Source organism: Crinia signifera, chromosome 11 (assembly GCF_055691185.1).
Source record: "Crinia signifera chromosome 11, ASM5569118v1, whole genome shotgun sequence".
NCBI lineage: Eukaryota > Metazoa > Chordata > Amphibia > Anura > Myobatrachidae > Crinia > Crinia signifera.
The window spans coordinates 55,457,480-55,476,932 of record NC_139227.1 but is presented as its reverse complement, the minus strand read 5'-3'; the positions used below and the strand labels follow the sequence as shown (position 1 = coordinate 55,476,932).

At 49.6% G+C, this 19,453-nt stretch overlaps 1 protein-coding gene across 1 annotated transcript; it reads right to left on the bottom strand.

Moving 5' to 3' along the window:
• Nucleotides 1–7,173: 7,173 nt before the first annotated feature.
• On the bottom strand, nucleotides 7,174–18,271 carry GOT2 (glutamic-oxaloacetic transaminase 2). Its single transcript, XM_083164981.1, has 10 exons — nucleotides 18,113–18,271; nucleotides 15,018–15,174; nucleotides 10,735–10,863; nucleotides 9,660–9,719; nucleotides 9,039–9,200; nucleotides 8,822–8,926; nucleotides 8,507–8,657; nucleotides 8,245–8,410; nucleotides 8,016–8,166; nucleotides 7,174–7,323 (listed from the first exon to the last, which is right to left on the bottom strand). Exons 1-10 carry the CDS (start codon nucleotides 18,190–18,192, stop codon nucleotides 7,201–7,203), a joined length of 1,284 nt encoding a protein of 427 aa, XP_083021107.1. The 5' UTR covers nucleotides 18,193–18,271; the 3' UTR covers nucleotides 7,174–7,200.
• Nucleotides 18,272–19,453: the final 1,182 nt, after the last annotated feature.

Sequence of the window (19,453 nt, the reverse complement as noted above, 5' to 3'; positions counted from 1 at the left end):
GCCTAGGGTAACCTGTTTGTCTTCTATGTATATGTGTGTCATATAGCTCTATATCTGTTTTATAAGAATGTCTCTATCTTTGTAGTTACCATTGTTCATACATAGACTAGTAGCTATAGTGTGTTAATCAGAATTTAGACTGCCATTGTGTTACAGGAGAAGCCAGACAATACCGTTATTTGATGTAAACATATAAGGGGATTTTTGTAAGAACTTACCGTTCGAACCCCTTTCTCTGAGTCAAGTCCGGTGACACAGCTCCACGATGGGATGTAGTAGGGTCCGCCAGGAGCCAGGCACCTATGCTTCAAATCTTTGGGAGCAGGCTCCTCTCTCTGCAGCCCATAATGCTTCAGTTCAATTTCAAGAGCACACTAGGATACATAACTCAGAACAATGCCTGAACACTTTATATGCAACATAACAGAACCATAACATGACAACACATGAACGGTACACTTAACTTGAGCGTAAGGGAGGGATCGCTGTGTCACCGGACTGGACTCAAAGAAAGGGGTTCGAACGGTAAGTTCTTACAAAAAATCCCCTTTTCTCTTTCGTCCAGTCCGGTGACACAGCTCCACGATGGGACGTTCACGAGCCGGTCCTTTGGGAGGGTACGCTCAGACCAACAGTTCTCATCACTGCCCGTCCGAATGAAGCGTCCTCCGACGCAAACTCATGAAATCTGTAAAATTTGGTAAAAGGTGTGAACAGAGGACCAGGTGGCAGCCCTACACAACTGCTCCGCCGTAGCCCCATGGCGCACCGCCCAGGAGGAAGCAACCGACCTGGTGGTATGTGCATTTATCTGAGACGGAACCGGTCTACCTGCTTTACAGTAGGCAAAGGCAATAGTAGATATCAACCAGCAAACGATGGTCTGCTTAGAAGCAGGCCACCCAACCTTATGCACATCATATAGCACCAAGAGTAAATCTGATTTTCAAATGTCCTTTACCCTCTCAATGTAGATTCGCAAGGCGCGAACTACATCCAATTTTTTCAGCTTGTCCCTATTTTTAACCCCTTCTGGGGGAGACACTACCTTAGGTAGGAATTTTGGCACTGTTCGCAGCACAGCCCTGTCATCATGAAAAATCAAAAACGGTGACTTGCAAGACAAGGCACCTAACTCAGACACACGTCTGGCTAAGGCAATTGCCAACAAAAATGTGAGCTTCCACGACACATACTTTAGCTCCGCAGATCTTAGCGGCTCAAAAGGAGGATTCTGTAACATAGACAAGACCAAAGATAAATCCCAAGGTGCCACCGGCTGCCTATAAGGTGGTTTAAGTCTAGTAACCCCTTGTAAAAAGGTTTGAACCTCAGGTAACAAAGCTACTCTTTTGAAAGAATATAGATAAGGCCGATAGCTGCACTTAAGTCCTGTTGAAAAACCATCCTGCAAAAAATTTAAAAGCCTTGATAAGTTGAATCTGGATGTGTGAAGCTTCTGTCTCTCACACCATCTAATGTATATCTTCCAGACCCGATGGTAATTAGCCGCAGACACCGGCTTACGGGCCCTCAGCATGGTCTGGATAACCTCATCAGAAAACCCTTTTTTCTTCTTCAATAAGGAGGTTTCAAAAGCCACGCCGTCAAAATGAGATGACCTGGGTCCTTGTGAAGAAACGGCCCTTGGCCTAACAGGTCCTGACGATGAGGAAGCCTCCAGGAATCCTTCGACAACCTCAGTACATCGGAGTACCATGACCTCCTGGGCCAATCTGGTGCAATTAGAATTGCCCGTACTCCCTGATTCTTTATTTTCTTCAATACTCTCGGCAACATGGGAAATGGAGGGAAAATGTACACCATCTGAAAATCCCACAGGACTGTCATGGCGTCTACTGCCCACGCTGCAGGATCCCGCACATGCGAGCAGAATCTCAGTACCTGACGGTTCTTTCTCGCCGCCATTAGGTCTATGTCTGGCAGACCCCATCGATTCACAATCTCCTGAAATACCTCTTGATGGAGAGTCCATTCCCCTTCCAGAAGTGACTCCCTGCTGAGGAAGTCGGCTTCCACATTCCTGGAATAAATATTGCTGACAATGCTGGAACGTTTGTCTCTGCCCAACTGAAGATTTTGGAAACTTCCGCCATCGCCATCTTGCTGCGTGTCCCGCCTTGATGGTTCAGATAAGCCACTGTGGTAGCATTGTCCGATTGTATCTTCAGCAGGGACCGCCGCCTGAATTAATGCGTTCAAAATCGCCCAAAGCTCCAGAATGTTTATTGGCAGTTTAGACTCTTCCTTTGACCAAAGGCCCTGAAGCCTCAGGTGAAGGAATACCGCCCCCCAGCCCCTCATACTGGCGTCGGTCGTCATGGACCAGCCAATCCCAGGGCCTGAGAGATCTCCCCAGCTGCAAATTTTCCACATCTGTCCACCATAGGAGGGACTCCCTGGACTCCAGTGACAGGGATAAAACCTCTTGTTTCATCCTCTTGGCATTTCCGGACCAACAGGATAGGATGCTCCATTGGAAACTCCTCGAATGGAATCTGGCGAACTGGAGAGTTTCGAAGGTTGCCACCATCTTTCCCAGCAACCTTACTCCTTGCCACACCAATGGAGCCGGTGCTTGTAGGATCTCTAACACCATCTGCCGAATCTCCACAGCCTTGGATTTTGAGAGGAAGACCCTGTGAAGGTGTGTGTCTATGATCACCCCTAGAAACCTCAAAGTCTGCGTTGGTGTCAAATGGGACTTGGGGCAGATTCAATATCCAACCCTGACTTCTCAAAAACTGTGTTGCTACCTCCAGGTGAACCTGTAACTTCTCCGCAAACTCTGCTTTGAAAAGCAGATTGTCCAGGTAAGGTATAATAATTATTCCCTGCAGTCTGAGAGCTGCAGCCATGGTGGACATCACTTTGGTGAACACTCTCGGAGCCGTGGCAAGACCAAAAGGGAGTGCTTGGAACTGCCAATGTCTTCCCCCGATTGCAAACCGGAGTAAAGACTGGAAATCTATGTGGATCGGGACATGGAGATAAGCATAATGAATGTCCACTGATACCAAGAACTCCCCTGGCTCTATGCTGAACAGCACCAACCTCAGGGATTCCATGCGGAAGTGATCCACCCAAAGAATTTAAATTTAGAATGGGCTTGAACGACCCGTCTGGTTTGGGAACTAAGAAAAGGATCGAATAAAAACCTTTTCTTCTCTCCTCTTGAGGAACCGGTATAACTACCCCCTTCTTCTCGAGAGATAAGGCAGCTCCCAGAAGAGAAGATCTGAGAGACGCAGTCCTTGGTAAAAGGAGTGGGAAGAAATCTGCGAGGGGGAGGACCACTGAGATTTATCGGATATCCTTCTGAAACAATGGAAAATACCCACGGATCTTCTGTGGCTACCTTCCAACTGTCCTGAAATTGCAGGAGGTGATCCCCTACTCTGATCCCAGAACAGGGAGTCCCCGCCCCATCATGCAGAGAGCTTGTCTTCCCCTTTGGCTGCATGTTTCTTTGTAAAGGCGCCAAACGTTGACTTGGTCGCTCTACCTCTGCCGGCTTGGAATCTTCCACACCCTATGAGTCCTCTGCATGCTGCTCCCCCTCGAAAGGAAGGACGAAAGGACGGTTTAAAGACTCCGAATTTAGAGCCAGGGGATTTAGAGGTGGTGGGAAGAAAAGTACTCTTACCCCCACCCAGTAGCCTGCTTGATGATCTCATCCAATTCTGACCCAAATAAAAGCTCACCTTTAAAAGGAATAATTTCCAGTGACTTTTTAGATTCACTATCCACCTCCCAGGCCTTTAACCAGAGAGCTCTTCTGGCAGTAACAGAAGTGACGGATACTTTGGACGCCATTTTGGCACCCTCCTCGCTAGCTTCATTCCGCAGCACACCTCAACTTTTCTGCCACAGAAAAAGCTTCCGCATCATGTTGGAGATGACTACTTAAACTCTCTGCCCACTTGATCATGGCTTTTGCCACCCAGGGCGAAGCAATAATGGGGCGCATAGTGAAACCAACACCTTCAAAAACTGCCTTCAACCTTTTTATCAACCTGATCTTTAAAGGCCGCGCCACCCTGCACTGGCAGCGCTGTGGCCTTGGATAATCTGGCCACAGAAGAATCCACCAGAGGAACTTTCTCCCATACCTTAACATGATCCTAATAAAGCAACCATGCCTTTATCCGAGGGAAAGGATACTGGATCCTTACGGCTCCTTTTAAACACACACTGCGCAGCAGCCTTTTCCTCAGCAGGCAAATCCAGAGCCTGCTTTACAGCCAAAATCAAATCCTCAATACCAGAGGCTGAAGAGTCTGCTTCCTCTCCCTGTGACCAACACAAATCATCTTCATCTACCCCACAATCATCTGTGTCAGTAGTCAATGGAGGGGCCATGGAAGACCCTTGTCTAAACAACACATCATCTGATACCTTGGTAAATTGCTCCAAAAGAGAAGACATCTTATGCACACCCTGTGCAGTGTCCTGCATAGCCTGCAGCAAGATAGGGTCTCCCTGTGCAGGGGTAAGAGAGCCCTGAGATGAGCGAATAGGTCCCGGAGATCCCACCAAAGATCCCTTTTGCCTATTTAAAGCCTCTGTTAAAACCTTAAACAGACCGTCCCAAAGCCACAGCCCACGCTGGCTCAGCTCCTTCAGGACTCTGGGGTCGTGACCCACAGGGCACAGCAAGGGCACAATTCCCCCTGGTCCAACTGTTCACATGATAAATTTACATTACATCTCTTGCAATGGTAAAACATCTCAATCGCTCCCTCCCCAGCAACAGAACTGCACTCGTCAGCCATGTTAATATGAAAAAACACTGCTAAACGTTCAGGCAAAGTCAGAGAGTAATGCACCAGTGTACTTATCTATGTGTTCTGTTGCCAGCGATCAGCGGGGGAAGCGCTTGTCAGGAGAGACTTCTGAGCAGGATCTCTGTCTTTCAGCTCCGCAGCAAGCACAGAAATGGCGCCAGTAAATCATGGAAGAGACCAAGTCTCCCTCCCAGTGAGGGTAGCTGACGGCTTTTGGCGCCAACACTTACAGGCGCTCCCAACTATGTCTCTCCCCTCCAGTAACTCCCCCTCTAGGGACCACTCTGAGTTGTCCTCAACTCCCCTGGAGGATTTCGGTTTCTAAACTCTTAAAGATGGCGGCCGCCATCGCTGGGAGACCCGTCGCCAAGATCCCCTTCTAGGCAAGGAGCTGGATGGGGTCCCCCGGAGCCCAGGATAAACCTCCGTTTGAGCAGAGGCAAGCGCTGTGCAGAGTGTGCATTCCTCCGCCGAATGCATTCCTCTGCACACAGAAAACTGACAGGACGCACTTCTGTCAGTGTTCTGCTGCGCTCTCAGCTTGTATTGACTTCAGCCAGAAGTCACACGCCGGAAAAAAACTGCTACTAAGTCTAAGGTTAGAAAATAATAAAAACCTAGTCTAACTGATGAAAATCCAAAGAAAAAAGTGTGGCTGCAACGCAGCCACTCAGCATTGCACCCACTCCTGTGGGCACCTAAAACGAAACTGAAGCATTATGGGATGCAGAGGGAGGAGCCTGCTCCCAAAGAATTGAAGCATAGGTGCCTGGCTCCTGGCGGAGCCTACTACATCCCATCGTGGAGCTGTGTCACCGGACTGGACGAAAGAGAAACAGGTTTACAGAGCTCAAGTACTGTAGAATCTTGTCCAAGTTCAAATATACTAAAGCATTTGACAAGATTCACCACAATTCTAAGTACACAGACATGAAGGAATATTTGACCTAAATTAGAATTCTATGCAACAATGGGTTTGTCAATATGCATTCACTAATCAAGGTCCCCAAATTAATGTATATGTGGATATGATCCCTTGACCACCGCCCAGGATTCTAGTTTAAATACAGGGTCACTACAGACCGATTTAAGCTTCCATTGTACCTAAGATTGAGGACAGGGTGCTTGTGACGGACCACAGATCCAGGATTACACAGTGAGAGGAGGCTCCCTGGAAATACACCCTGTTGTAACTGCCTTTGAGGAACGTGGTATAAGTATAATTTCTTGTTTGTTAATGATTTTGGAAATAAATAATTGTTAAACTGTATTGAGGTATCCCTGATTCTCACTATACTTCCGATACAATAGTTCCACTGGGAACATATATGGAACTGAAGTTTCTATCTAAATATGATAGAATAAACTTTGCTTTTAATCTGTACTAAAGTGTGGCCCCAACAAAAATAGAGTGCCTGCTCTGTCCCCTCTTCTGAGTAGGGCGACAAACGGCAGGGGCACAGCAGTCTAAAGCATACACCTAGATGATAAATCTGCACATGGAGTATTGTCCTGTGTACTGGATGTGATCATCCGTACAGGGACATACAACATGTTCTGTCTTCTCATGCCTGCTCTGAAATCCGCCTTGCAGGAGTAGCACATACATGAAATACAGATGTAGCCGGCCTCTTCCTTGCAGGGGCTGGCTAGCCAGCTTCTGCCAGGGAGCACGCAGGCATGAGTCGCTCACGTGCCCCGTGGCAACAGAGCTCCCCACCGCCACCTCACCACCCCCCTTCCCGAAGCAGAGACAGGCAGGGACTCGTTGCAAGCGTGTCCCAGTTTAATGGAGTCCCTGTCCGCCGGCGCTTGCCAGAAGGGATGCTCTGGCGGGCTACATCTGTAGTTGTGTAGTCCAGCTCTGCAGAAGCAAAATTACAGGCGCAGGGGAGGCACAGTCACAGAGCAGGCACTCTTCCTGTTACTAGCATGTCCCCAATCTGACTGACCACATAGAGACCCCCCCCCCATACAGGGTCAGTAACATGGCCACCCCTCTTCTATCATCTCCCACAACAGAAGACAGAACATACCCAAATTACTTTTATTGCAAACAATACATTCCAAGCACTGTTCATCACCCCAACATACCAGCCCCCCCAAGATTGTCAGTATGGTTGGGTGAGGAAGCTGATGGCGTCAATATTAAAGCCTCTAATTTATAGGCACGCTGCGCTGGTCACCAGGGCGTATACCTTCTGCAGCTGTGCTTGTAGGACCTCAGATCGATCTCGGGAGCACATTAGACATGGGGCATCTGTAACAGTTCTTTGGGTACATTACAGACATTGGGTTTGTGGTCTAAAGTTCTCCGTGCCCCAGTTAGGGTGCCAGCGGTGGTGGTGGTGGGGGGGGGGGGGGGTGTTCTATACATTGCAACTCTCCCCCCTCACTTGGTGACCTGATGGATGGCGTGAGCGAGATAACCAACATTTCCTGATGTGACGCCTGCTACAGAGATCCGGCCATCCTTGGTCATGTAAATGGAGAATTCCTTCATGAGACGCTCCACCTGCGCAGTGTAAGAGAGGCCAACATGAAATAAGGGTACTTGTGTACTAGCACAGCGCCCATCGCATACCATAAGGCATTTGATGGTATGCGATGCGACGGCAGCCGATGTTATACAATTTTAAATTGTATACCATAAAATTGTATGGCATTGTATCGCATATACAATGGTATGCGATTTAAAATTGTATAAGCACCCTAATGGGGGCTTAAAATGTTAAATGCACCCCCACGCCACCCTCACTATGAACGTGAACCTGAAGCGTGGCGAGCCCCGTGGAATACATGTAAAGTAATACGCGTGCGCTCGCCACGCTTCGGTGGCTCGCCACACTATATAATATCTACTCCACGCCGACGTGGATAGTGGGGGTATGAAAAGGTCGGAGGACGCGTACCGCCGCCGCTCTTCGGGTTCACGTTCATAGTGGGGGTGCATTTAACATTGTAAGCCCCCATTAGGGTGCTTATACAATTTTAAATCGCATCGCAGTGCATCGGGTGTATGGCATGCTATGCGATTATATGTAGTGCGACCAAATTTCGTGGGGGCCATGCTAGTACACAAGTACCGAAATAAGTGTCCTGATGAACCCCAGATAATGGGGCAGGACCACCATGCCACATCGGACACAAGCACGTAGTGCTGACTAACCCTCAGCTTCGAGTGAACCACAATCCTTTGCTTCTCACCTGTTCTGGCCGTAAGCCGGTGAAGCAAAACATGCCGATCTGGTCGCTGATGTGTTGCCAGCTATGAATGGAGCCTTCCTTCTTCAGGTTTGACACCAGCTGTTCGCGCATGCTGATAATACGGTTAGCCATTCCCTTCACCTCCTGCAACCTGCAAGGAAACAGAGGTTGAGTGCTCGGCAGACTGACGGACCAAAACTCTGGAAAGCCACCAGTATCATATAGCTACCACTCGCCACGCAGGTCTGGCTGCGTCAGTATAGCGGCGGCTATTCTCGCCCCATTAAGAGGAGGGTTGGAGTACATGGGACGAATCAGGATTTTCAGCTGGGATTCCACTCTCTTCGCTTCTTCCGCATCACTGCAGACCACGGTGAAGGCACCGACACGTTCGCCTGGAGACAGAAAGCATCGACACATGATGACCTCCGATTATACCAAGACAACAGGCAGTGCCCAGACAGCTCTTCCATAGAGACTGGCATACTAACCATAAAGCCCCATGTTCTTGGCATAGGACTGAGAGACCACAACATCGAGACCCTCCTGGATGAAGTGACGTACGGCCCAAGCATCACGGTCTGTATCTCCACTGGCAAAGCCTTGGTAAGCCATATCAAAGAAGGGGAAGAGGCGGCGGCTCTGGAAGAAAGGCGCAGCGTCACATCATATAAAGCAGTTATGTGACCTCACGTCTGAAGCAACAGATTCCATAACTAAGATGAAACTGTAACAATTACTAATACTTCAATGGTGGTGGGTACTGCCTGCACAGTACCCACACTGCGTTCCACAGAAAGTAGTACCTTGACCACGGCCGCAAGCTCCTTCCACTGCTCCTTCTTGGGGTCCACGCCGGTGGGGTTGTGAGCGCAGGCGTGGAATAGGATGATGCTCTGCTCAGGGATTTTCTGGTAAGGGAAAATAACGCGGTGCAATTAGGAAGGTAAGCGCAGAGTGCCCGCTATTGTTTTGCACAGAGAAACAAAGTCGCTCTACACTAAATCTATCAAAGTCACTTACCGAAATATCATCCAGAGCCCCAGTAAAATCAAAGCCACAGGTCTTGGGGTCATAATATCTGTATCCTTTAAGCTCCAATCCAGCATCACGGAAGATTGGGGTGTGGTTGCCCCAGGATGGTTTGGGCAGATAGATATCCCGGCTGGATTTGTAGAACCGTTGCTGCAAGGACACAAGTCACAGAATATATCATGCAGCCTAGAACACGTTACCATGAGAAAGTGAGCGCACACACCCTGGGGTCACCAGCCATCGTCAGGTGACCTGGGCAAATACGAATGGACTGGTCAGAGTTTAGCAGAACATTCATACTGAAAAGGAAGTCTGGTGGAGCCAGTATGGATGGCTAGAGATATATGCAATGGTCCGGCACTCCAAATGACAATGATGTCTGCACCCGGTGCCCCATTAGGAAGGAGGGGTATGTATACTGCAAATGCGGCGTGGCACTCGTGGTGACGAAAGAACGACAGGCTCAAATGTTGCTACATCAATGATGAGCAACATTTGAGTCTGTCGTTCTTTTGTCACCACGAGTGCCACGCCATGCCACATTTGAAATATATAGCACTACTGAGGAAAGCAGTCCCGGTCACAGACAGCTGAACATGTCTAACTCACCAAGAAGTTGCCTCCAATGCGCAGAGACCCTGTTCCTGAGATGGTCTGTACTGTAATATACTGGGGGGAGGAGACAAAGGAACAATATAACAATAATCAGGAGGAGAACGCAGTAATTGCTGCCTCTAGAACAGACAGAAGCTGGGGAACGGGTTTCTGGGCACAAGGCCAGCACAACACAAAATAATGAGATATAACGGCATTAATTCAGCAGGGGTCTCCAGATGGTCGGAATAATGCACACATGCAGGACACACTCATACGCCAATCTTCTGCCAGCAGCTCATCCCATGCGATCCATGCTGAATCAGGCTCAGGGGTGCCATTATCAGATATACATTTCCCCTCACATTATTGGATGCTTGGGAGGAGTCACAGGGAGCGGGGTGCAGTGTAGCGCCCCTGCTGCCCATACTAGCACTGCATGGGCAGGCTAGAGTAAGTTACTTCATGTCTACAATGCACCATGCTGCCACACAAGGGGAGCAAACACATTGATATAGTCTCCCTGCAGGGTAAATACTGGCTGCTTTTGCATGTAGCCTACACATGTTAGAGAGCATTATTACATTGCAGTGTGATCAAACCGCCCAACCTCACCACCCAAACCTAACAACTAACTGTGTTACACAGGAGAATGCACTTTCCAACATGAATCCCCCCATCACACACACACACACACGTAAGTTCTATATCTACTGTCCCACAGAACCATTCTGTGCTGAGAGAGCAGGTACCACGTCTGCACTGGCTGGATATACTGCCCCAGGCACTGCAAGGCCGCGTTACAGCCAACCTCGCAATGCCTTATACGTATTGGGGATACTGGTCAGCACATAGCATAGTACACAATAACCATCACTCTTACACTCCGGCGAATTCCATCACACAGATCGGACACTTATCAGCTACAAGCCTCCATTCTACAAGTAAATAGATTACAAGCGGCCTAGTCCTAGTGGTTATTAATATGTCCACCTGTCAGAGATTCTGCAAGCATGTCACATCACCCACCAGCACCTCCCATGTCTCACTGGTACAGTCCGGAAACACTGCCAGGTACATGCAGACCTACCCGTCCATTTTGAACCACTTCAGAATTGTCCCCAAGTGCCAGTTGAGCTGATGCCTGGGCAAACTCTGCCAGCCCACCGATAGGGAGGTACTCCTTGTCCAGATTCTTGGATGCCATCTGTGCCTCTGCCTGAGAGAGGAATAATGGAAGTTATAGAACCATTATGCTGCATTACTACATGTTATTTATAAAGCTCCACAAGTGGTTGGCAGCGCCATACATAGGGCACACATTAGTACAATAGAGGGGACACAGTACATTACAGTGACTGAAACACTACAACAGCACAGGTAGCAGCAGCACAATGCTCGGTACACAATACAGCTGGGATGTAGGGGAGTAGAGGAGGTGTCCATGTACTAACTAGGGGCAGTGCCGTACATAGGGCAGACATTAGTACAATACAGGGGACACAGTACATTACAGTGACTGACACTCTACAGGTAACCTCAGCACACACCACAGCTGGGATGGAGGGAAGCAGAAGAGGTGTCCGTGTACTACCAGGGGCAGCGCCGTACATAGGGCACACATTAAAATACAACAATAATGTTTAGGATATATCAAAAGTGCTGTCTGTGTCTGGTTTTCCTTCTCCTGTTCTCACAAGGGATGTATATGTGGTTTTCCGGTACTTATGTAGTATCTGGACGCCCGATTATCGCATCCGACCAAATCGCATGCAATGCGATGGACCCGAGCCCGAAGCGTGGCGAGCGCAGTATTCCGCATCCGCTCGCCACGCTTCGGGCTCGGTGGCTCGCTACACTCGCCACAGGTTTATATCCAACTCCATGCGTAGTTGGATAGTGGGTAAATGAAAAGGACCCTTTTTCCCCATAGAATCCTATGGAAAATCGGGTCCATCGCATCGCATGCGATTTGGTCGGATGCGATAATCGGGCGTCCAGATACTACATAAGTACCGGTTTTCCTTCTTCTCCTGTTCTCACAAGGGATGTATATGTGGAACAAAGAAAATAATTAAATGTGTAGGATTGTAAATTTCATCTGAATGACAATAAATGTGAAGCTGGAATAGGACATACCACACTCACAAGAAGCTTCACATTTATTGTCATTCAGATGAAAATATACAATCCTACACATTTAATTATTTTCTTTGTTCCACATATACATCCCTTGTGAGAACAGGAGAAGAAGGAAAAACCAGACACAGACAGTGCTTTTGATATATCCTAAACATTATAGTTGTATTTTATTGTCTCACTTGTCTTTTGGTTGAACAAGTTTTTTTGGGTATATTGAGCTGCTTGTCTGTTTGCAGCCTTGGGAACCTCTAGTACCATAAAGGGGACACAGTACATTACACTGAAGAATACATGAGGAGGTGACAGGTAAGGAAAGCAGCCTCTGGACTAGGTTATACAGAAGGGTACGCTGTGAGGAGGTGTCCGTGTACTACCAGGGTGCAGCGCCGTACATAGGGCACACATTAGTACAATACAGGGGAGTAGCCTCGGGACTAGGTTATACGGGAGCCGTGAGGAGGACATGAGGCCAGTATCCACTGTGAGGAGAGATGGACTAAGGCAGCTTTTTTTCCAGATCACCTTGCTGGTCCACTTGTATTCACAGGTGCCATAAGTTAATACCCCTTTCCGACATCCTCCAAAAATCCCTGTTTGTTTGCACATCAACCCGGGATTTTGGTATTTCTGAAAAGCACCAAGGTGGGACTGTGATCCATATGATTCCCAGAGATCCGCACCTCAGCCCCATACAGCTGAATGTCTGATACCCCAGTCACCCCTCAGCCCCATACAGTGTTCTACAGCATAATGTCGGATACCCCAGCTGCCCCTCGTGCCTCAGCCCCATACAGTGTTCTACAGCATAACGTCTGATACCCGTGCTGCACCCCATACAGTGTTTTACAGCATAATGTCTGATACCCAAGCCACACTGCTGCATGGCAACAGCAGAGGGTACATCACTGGAATCAGGACACGTGGGGACATGTGACATTACACAACACTAATCTGCCAACTAGAAACCAAAGACCAAGTAAATAGATTTATTGGCAAATGGTGAAAAAGTTCAAAGTAGAAGCTGCAGCCAGAGCCGGCCTTAGGCATAGGCAAACTAGGCAATTGCCTAGGGCATTTGGAATACCTAGGGGCACCAGAAGCTTCTGCTGATTAAAATGATATGCAGCATGCCTATATTCTGTGTGTGAGTGAGGCTGTATCTGCATATGAAATAGTGTATTCATGGAAATCACTGTAACATAGCATTCCGTATGCAGGTACAGCCACAGTCGCACACAGAATATAGGCATGCCACATCATTTTAATCATCGGAAGCTCCTTGTGTGTCCTGGTTACATAACAATGCAAATAAGATGAATTTTCAGCAAAAAAGCCACCCAACATTAGTAGAACTGGCCAGGAGCTGCATGGCCTATTGAGGCAAGATGTATGAGGAAACATCTGTATCCAAGCAGAGGCAGAGGTCACAGTGTTAGCGGCTGTGCGAGTGCTGTCTGCGGGTGGGTTGGTTGTGAAATAGTGTTCGGCATATGTGTAAGGGGCATTATGTGTGTCATGTATAAATGCATTAATAATGTGTGACATATGTGTAAGGGGCATTATGTGTGTCATTATGTGTATGAAGGGCATTAATAAAGGTTGGCATAATGTGTACAGGGCATTATGGTTATTATCAAGGGTGCCGAGAGAAAGGGGTAGGGGGTACAAATTACCCAGGCCAAAGTCTGATGGAAGGGCCCAGTGGGGGCCCCGGGCCCCCTCCCCTTAAGTGACAGCAGCAGCTGCAGCTCTTCTCCTCTGCCCAGCACACACTGCTTTGCTTTGTGCTGGGTTGCAGTGTGGCCATGGAGGTGCTTAAAATACAGTATTTTCTCCGGATTTTTTTCTAAGGACATAATGTGAATAATGTGAGGAGTAATTTACATAAGGTAAAGTTGTACTACTGTGTGATGTAACGGGACTAAGGGACACCATGATATAATGTGAATAAAGTTGCACTACTGTGTGACATAATTTGAATTGGGGGTACTTTTGTGTGGCCATGCGCCTTCCCAGCAAGAACACACCCCTGTTTGGGCTGCGCAAATATTGCGGGTAAGAGCACCAAAATGATGACTGCTATGATGAGGGTTGATGGTGCTGGGAAAGGGGAGCAGGGTCAGAGGTGTAACTAGTGGCGGTGCTAGGGGGCTCCAGCCAAAATCTTGTCTAGGGCGTCATTTAGGCTAGGGCCGGCTCTGGCTGCAGCCCAGCGACTTTTAACAGGTAACGCTGAATTGCCAGCCCATGTACTGCAGGATAGATACAGCCCGTTACCAGGGACCGCTGCTCCCCCCAGTCCATGTACTGCAGCAGGAATGGACTTCCCCCAGTGACTGCCACCCCCCTATCCCATTCTCTACATGAGGACAGCGTAGCCTGGATCACACAGGTAATGGTACATTCCCTGATCATATGCACAGGGCGTGTTCTCTGCACAGACACACAGGCCTAGATCAGAGTCACTATATTCATTTCCCAGCTATCTACCAGCCAAACCAGTGTCCCAGCACTCACCTCACTTGTGAGACCCACATGCTTTTTTTGCTTTAATCCCCACCCCTTTTTATTTTTTCATTAACCTCTTAATGAAAAAATAAAAATTGGTTACGATAACACTGTGTAACATTGCTATGTATTAGAAACAGTCAACCATATTTGATGCTTTTCAACATCGATACAAAGTTATTAGGCTTTATTATTATTATTTGAAATCTTACAATAACCACAATCGAGGTGTTTTTCAGTGTATCGTGTGATCAATGTGTTGGGATTGGTTACCCTGTACAATTGTGTGTTAATTGATTTTTCCTGTCCTATGGAAATGTTGGGGGGGGGGGGGGGGGGAATAAGCTTGATGCTAGGCAGATGTAGCACCTATATTATCTGATTCACCTCACTGGGTGGAATGTACATTGTCTGCCTGATGAACGTGTGGATTTATACATTAGTAATAAGATAACACAGGAGAAAAAACATAAAATCCATACATCTTTTTAACTTTAAGAAAAAATGGACTTGTGTAATGTAATCTATGCTGAATTTGTGAGCATCCCTAACCCAAGCTGTACCCACAGCGGGTCCAAAATAGCTATTATCTACATGAAAGCTAAATCTGTGCAGCTCCATTCATCTCTTGACTACTAAATAACCTTTGCTCAAGCATCGATATCATTAGCACTCAGTGGCATAGGTATAATCAGTCCGGGGATCACACAGTGCGCTGCTCACCTTGCGCACGCTGTTCAGGACATAGGGCTTTCCAGCGTCGTCACGATAGGCCCCTACACCCAGGTTCATCTTCTTGGGGTTAGTGTCTCTCTTGAAAGCTTCAGTAACACCCAGGATGGGGTCAGGGGGCCCCATCTCCACATGAGACCACCAGGAGCTGATGGTACAACAGGACATTTACAGGTCAGAATCTAACAATAATAACGTAGTATTCCTTATATCTGTCCCAGCCCCACTTACAGGAAAGACACTGATACCCACCAACTCCAGAACACACAGCTAAGACTCACTACAGTAATTTCAGTTGCTGTGACATCACATACCCTGCCCCAGTGTATACATCCTCCAATCAGAACACCATATCACTGCACAGCAAGTCTGAAAAGCTGTCGCTCAGACTGCCCATCCCCACAGGCTCTGCAGGTCTATAGTTACTGTGCATAGCGCCAACTGGCAGCACTGCCCGCTCCTCTGGGGTATAGTGGCTGCCCTGCCCGCTCCTCTGGGGTATAGCGGCACTACAGGGGCCGCTGTTCCAGCTACACAGTGTCTGATGCAGGCAGCCGTCACATACATAGCCTTACAGTAATGCTACCATGCACCACCCACCTGCCATGCTGGGTGAAAGACCATGATGGCACAGGTACACTGCATATAGCACAGACACCAATGGATCTGGTGACTGCATCTGCAAGGTAGCCAGAAATGCCCAGTCACAGACAGGGAACCAACCACAAATGCAGACTATGCCAAGGTGTATATGGACATTTCTACTGCCAGCGCCAGCTCCCCAGAGGAGGCAGCATAGGGACAGGTATATAGGCACTACTAGCTACCAAGAAGAGATGGCATAGGGCTGGGTATACTGGCACTGCAAGCTTCCTAGGGACTTGTGTGTGACGCAGGATCAGGCCCTGACTCTGCAGGCTCCAGAAAAGCCCATTCTCCAACTGACACCAGCTGGTGGGGGTATAATGTCAGGGACAGAGAAAGGTGATCTATAAACAGCAGCTGGCAGCAAGCCTCACCCGGGTGCACGGACGCCAGCTGTACATGTCTGCAGCAACTTATTGTATCTCCAGGAGCCACCAGCCAGGGGGACAGCGCAGAAAAGCATCACGCCAGAGCCAACCAGCTGGGGACCAGCACAGATTTGGGCACAGGCCGGTATTACGCAGACAACAGGCGAGCGTTAGCTCCTGGGGCACAGACCGGCATTATGCAGACAGCAGGCGAGCATCACCACGCCAGAGCCCAACAGCCGGGGCCCAGCACAGCGAGGAACCAGCCGGGGGGCAAGGAGGCACCGCACCAGAGCCCACCAGCCATGGCCCAGCACAGCGAGGCACCATGCCAGAGCCCACCAGCCGGGGCCCAGCACAGCGAGGCACCACGTCAGAGCCCACCAGCGAGGAACCAGCCGGGGGCAGGGCAGGGAGGCACATACTGTATACTTGGTGCCACCCTGCTGCCAGGCTAGTAGTCTCAGTTGGCAGGCTATCACTGTAAACTTGGTGCCACTTCGCTGCCAGGCTAGTAATAAAGTATACAGGCACCAGATTTGTAGGAATTACTTAAGAAGGGGAGACCTAGTTATACATCTTGGTACCATGAATCCTGGACACATGTGTTAGATGTTATGCCCATATCTACAAGGAAGAGAAGGGCATGCAAAGCCTTTGACCCCCAGAATAACAATGAAAGGCGGCATCCTGCCCTCTCAAATCATTACAGGTGGCACAGGGCCATATATGTACCTATCCTGGCGTGGATTACAATGACCTGGATCCCATCCTGTCTGCACCACGCTCCGTCAGGCCAGGCAGGGTTTTCTTCATTACAGGACCTTCACAACCAGAGACAGATTTAACTCCTGCACTCCCATGTGCAGCTACAGAGCCATCCACAATCCCTGGTGGCTCACCAGCCAGACCCCGACCCACCAAGCCCCTGAGCTGCGAGGAGTGCTATCATGCAGATATGTTCTGCTACATGACCTTGAGATGTCCTTGATGTCCTTGTATCCCCACACTAATGGAATTAATGAGGGGAAGCTGGATCACGGGGGGTTGTTCAGCTGACATCACAGGCCTCACTGACAAAGAGGGGGGGGGGGGGGGTACCCTTTCTGCCCTGTAATATAATATATGCCCTCTGTGCCATATACATTATCACAGACATACTATATGTTACTGGCAGCGCCTGTAACAGAGTAAGACCACAGATTGTTCTGGGAAGGGGAGGGGTTCGCCCAACGATCTTTATAGTATGAGCTCTTCAGTCCAGTGTCATGTTGAGTGCCTCTAGAATGGGTCTCTTCTGGGTCAGACTTTGCCATGGTTCTCTCCCTTATGCCACATAGTTATTAGAGTGCAAGCTTAGTGATCCACAGATAGTACTCCTAGGTAGAGAGCATCAGCACCTGGGGCACAGGCCGGCATTACGCAGACAGCAGGCGAGCGTCAGCTCCTGGGGCACAGGCCGGCATTACGCAGATAGCAGGCGAGCGTCAGCTCCTGGCGCACAGGCCGGCATTACGCAGACAGCAGGCGAGCGTCAGCTCCTGGGGCACAGGCCGGCATTACGCAGACAGCAGGCGAGCGTCAGCTCCTGGGGCACAGGCCGGCATTACGCAGACAGCAGGCGAGCGTCAGCTCCTGGGGCAGAGGCCGGCATTACGCAGACAGCAGGCGAGCGTCAGCTCCTGGGGCACAGGCCGGCATTACGCAGACAGCAGGCGAGCGTCAGCTCCTGGGGCACAGGCCGGCATTACGCAGACAGCAGGCGAGCGTCAGCTCCTGGGGCACAGGCCGGCATTACGCAGACAACAGGCGAGCGTCAGCTCCTGGGGCACAGGCCGGCATTACGCAGACAACAGGCGAGCGTCAGCTCCTGGGGCACAGGCCGGCATTACGCAGACAGCAGGCGAGCGTCAGCTCCTGGGGCAGAGCCCGGCAATTCCACAGCAGGCGAGCGTCAGCTCCTGGGGCAGATCCCGGCATTCCACAGCAGGTTAGCGTCAGCTCCTGGGGCAGAGCTCAGCATTATAAAGACAGCAGGTGAGGGTCAGCCCCAGGCCACCGGGGGCCCCTTACCTCGCTCTCCCCTGCAGGGCCCCGAGACAGGGCTGGCAGCGGGTCACACCAGACAGCAGACTGGGCCTCAGCAGCGCCATGTTCAACTTCTAGTTAGCACAGAGGAGACTGACAGCAGCTGCCGAGGAGAGGAGGTTACTCGGTGACGCCAGACACACCCCTAGCCTGGGCCAATCATGTAGAGTCTCACAGCGCCACCTGCTGCCCGGAGGTCGCAGCGCAGTCTGTACGTCAAAAGCAGGGGGAGGGGGGTGTGCTGTGTGGATGCAGATGACCCTAGAGATCATATGGTAAAAACGGATCACCAAGAAGAGCTGGGATCCAGCGATCAACCCGTACAAAGATCCGGCTCTTTGCGGCGAGTCAACTACTCACTGTGAAAAAAATGGTTAATTTGATAATAGCGAAGCATAATTTGTTTTACAATCATTTATTGCCATTTTTTTTTTACTTTTTTTTTTTAAACAGTGAGCTGAACAAATAAGAACATACATGACCGAGTAAAAACACTGATCGATGGCTGGGTGCAGAAGCCTTGTTATTCTTTATTTCACTTGCAGTCGCAGCACTGTACTCAGTCTCCAGAGTTAGTACATCTCAGCTGCCACAGGGGGCAGTGCTGAGATCAGACAAATGCATTGTAAATAAAAACGAATGACGGATCGCCTTTTTGGGATTGGTGGCTCACACTCTTTTATGGGATCCATCCAAAAGATCTGCTTCGGCCCTTCTCTAGTTTACACATTACCAGCGCCACCACTACCATAGGGCACAGGGGATTATGCTGGTTCATTTTCCCAGATCCCACCTTGCGAATGATGGTATGCCGGCCAACTAGGGTGGCCAATCCCAGGATTTGGCCCCCAAAATGCCGGGATTTCAATCCCAGAATTGGAGTTTCCAATCCCAGGATTGGAGTTTCCAATCCCAGGATTTCGGGATTTGACTGCGCAGTCTAATGCCGGGCAGTGTCTGAGCGAGTGCTCAGACGCTGCCCGGATTCTCCCATACCCGGCAGAGCAGCCCTGCGCAGTGTGACCTCTCAGCGTGAGCTGAGATGAAGCTGCCCGTCCACCTAGCCAGCCCACCCACCCAGCACGCAAGCAAGCCAGCCACTCATCACAAGCATAAATATGAACCACCCGACCCAGTAACCCGGCTCCCGGCAGTAGGAAGCTGGCCACCCGGTATCCCGGCTCCCACCCGGCCACCGGCCGCATGAAGCTGGCCACCCGGAATCCCGGCTCCCACCCATCAACCTGCCTGCCGACCGCACTTGCAAATGTAAGTATATGCGGGGTGGCCAGGGCGGTTTTTTATTGGGAAAGCCAATCCCAGGAA

Excerpts from the sequence above, each read along its gene's own strand:
- GOT2 (XM_083164981.1), bottom strand. The coding sequence starts at position 18,192 with ATGGCGCTGCTGAGGCCCAGTCTGCTGTCTGGTGTGACCCGCTGCCAG. Across the intron at positions 10,864-15,017 it reads TCCTGAACAGCGTGCGCAAG|GCAGAGGCACAGATGGCATC; the intron begins GTGAGCAGCGCA and ends TTCCTCTCTCAG. Across the intron at positions 8,658-8,821 it reads AGCTTGCGGCCGTGGTCAAG|AGCCGCCGCCTCTTCCCCTT; the intron begins GTACTACTTTCT and ends CCTTTCTTCCAG.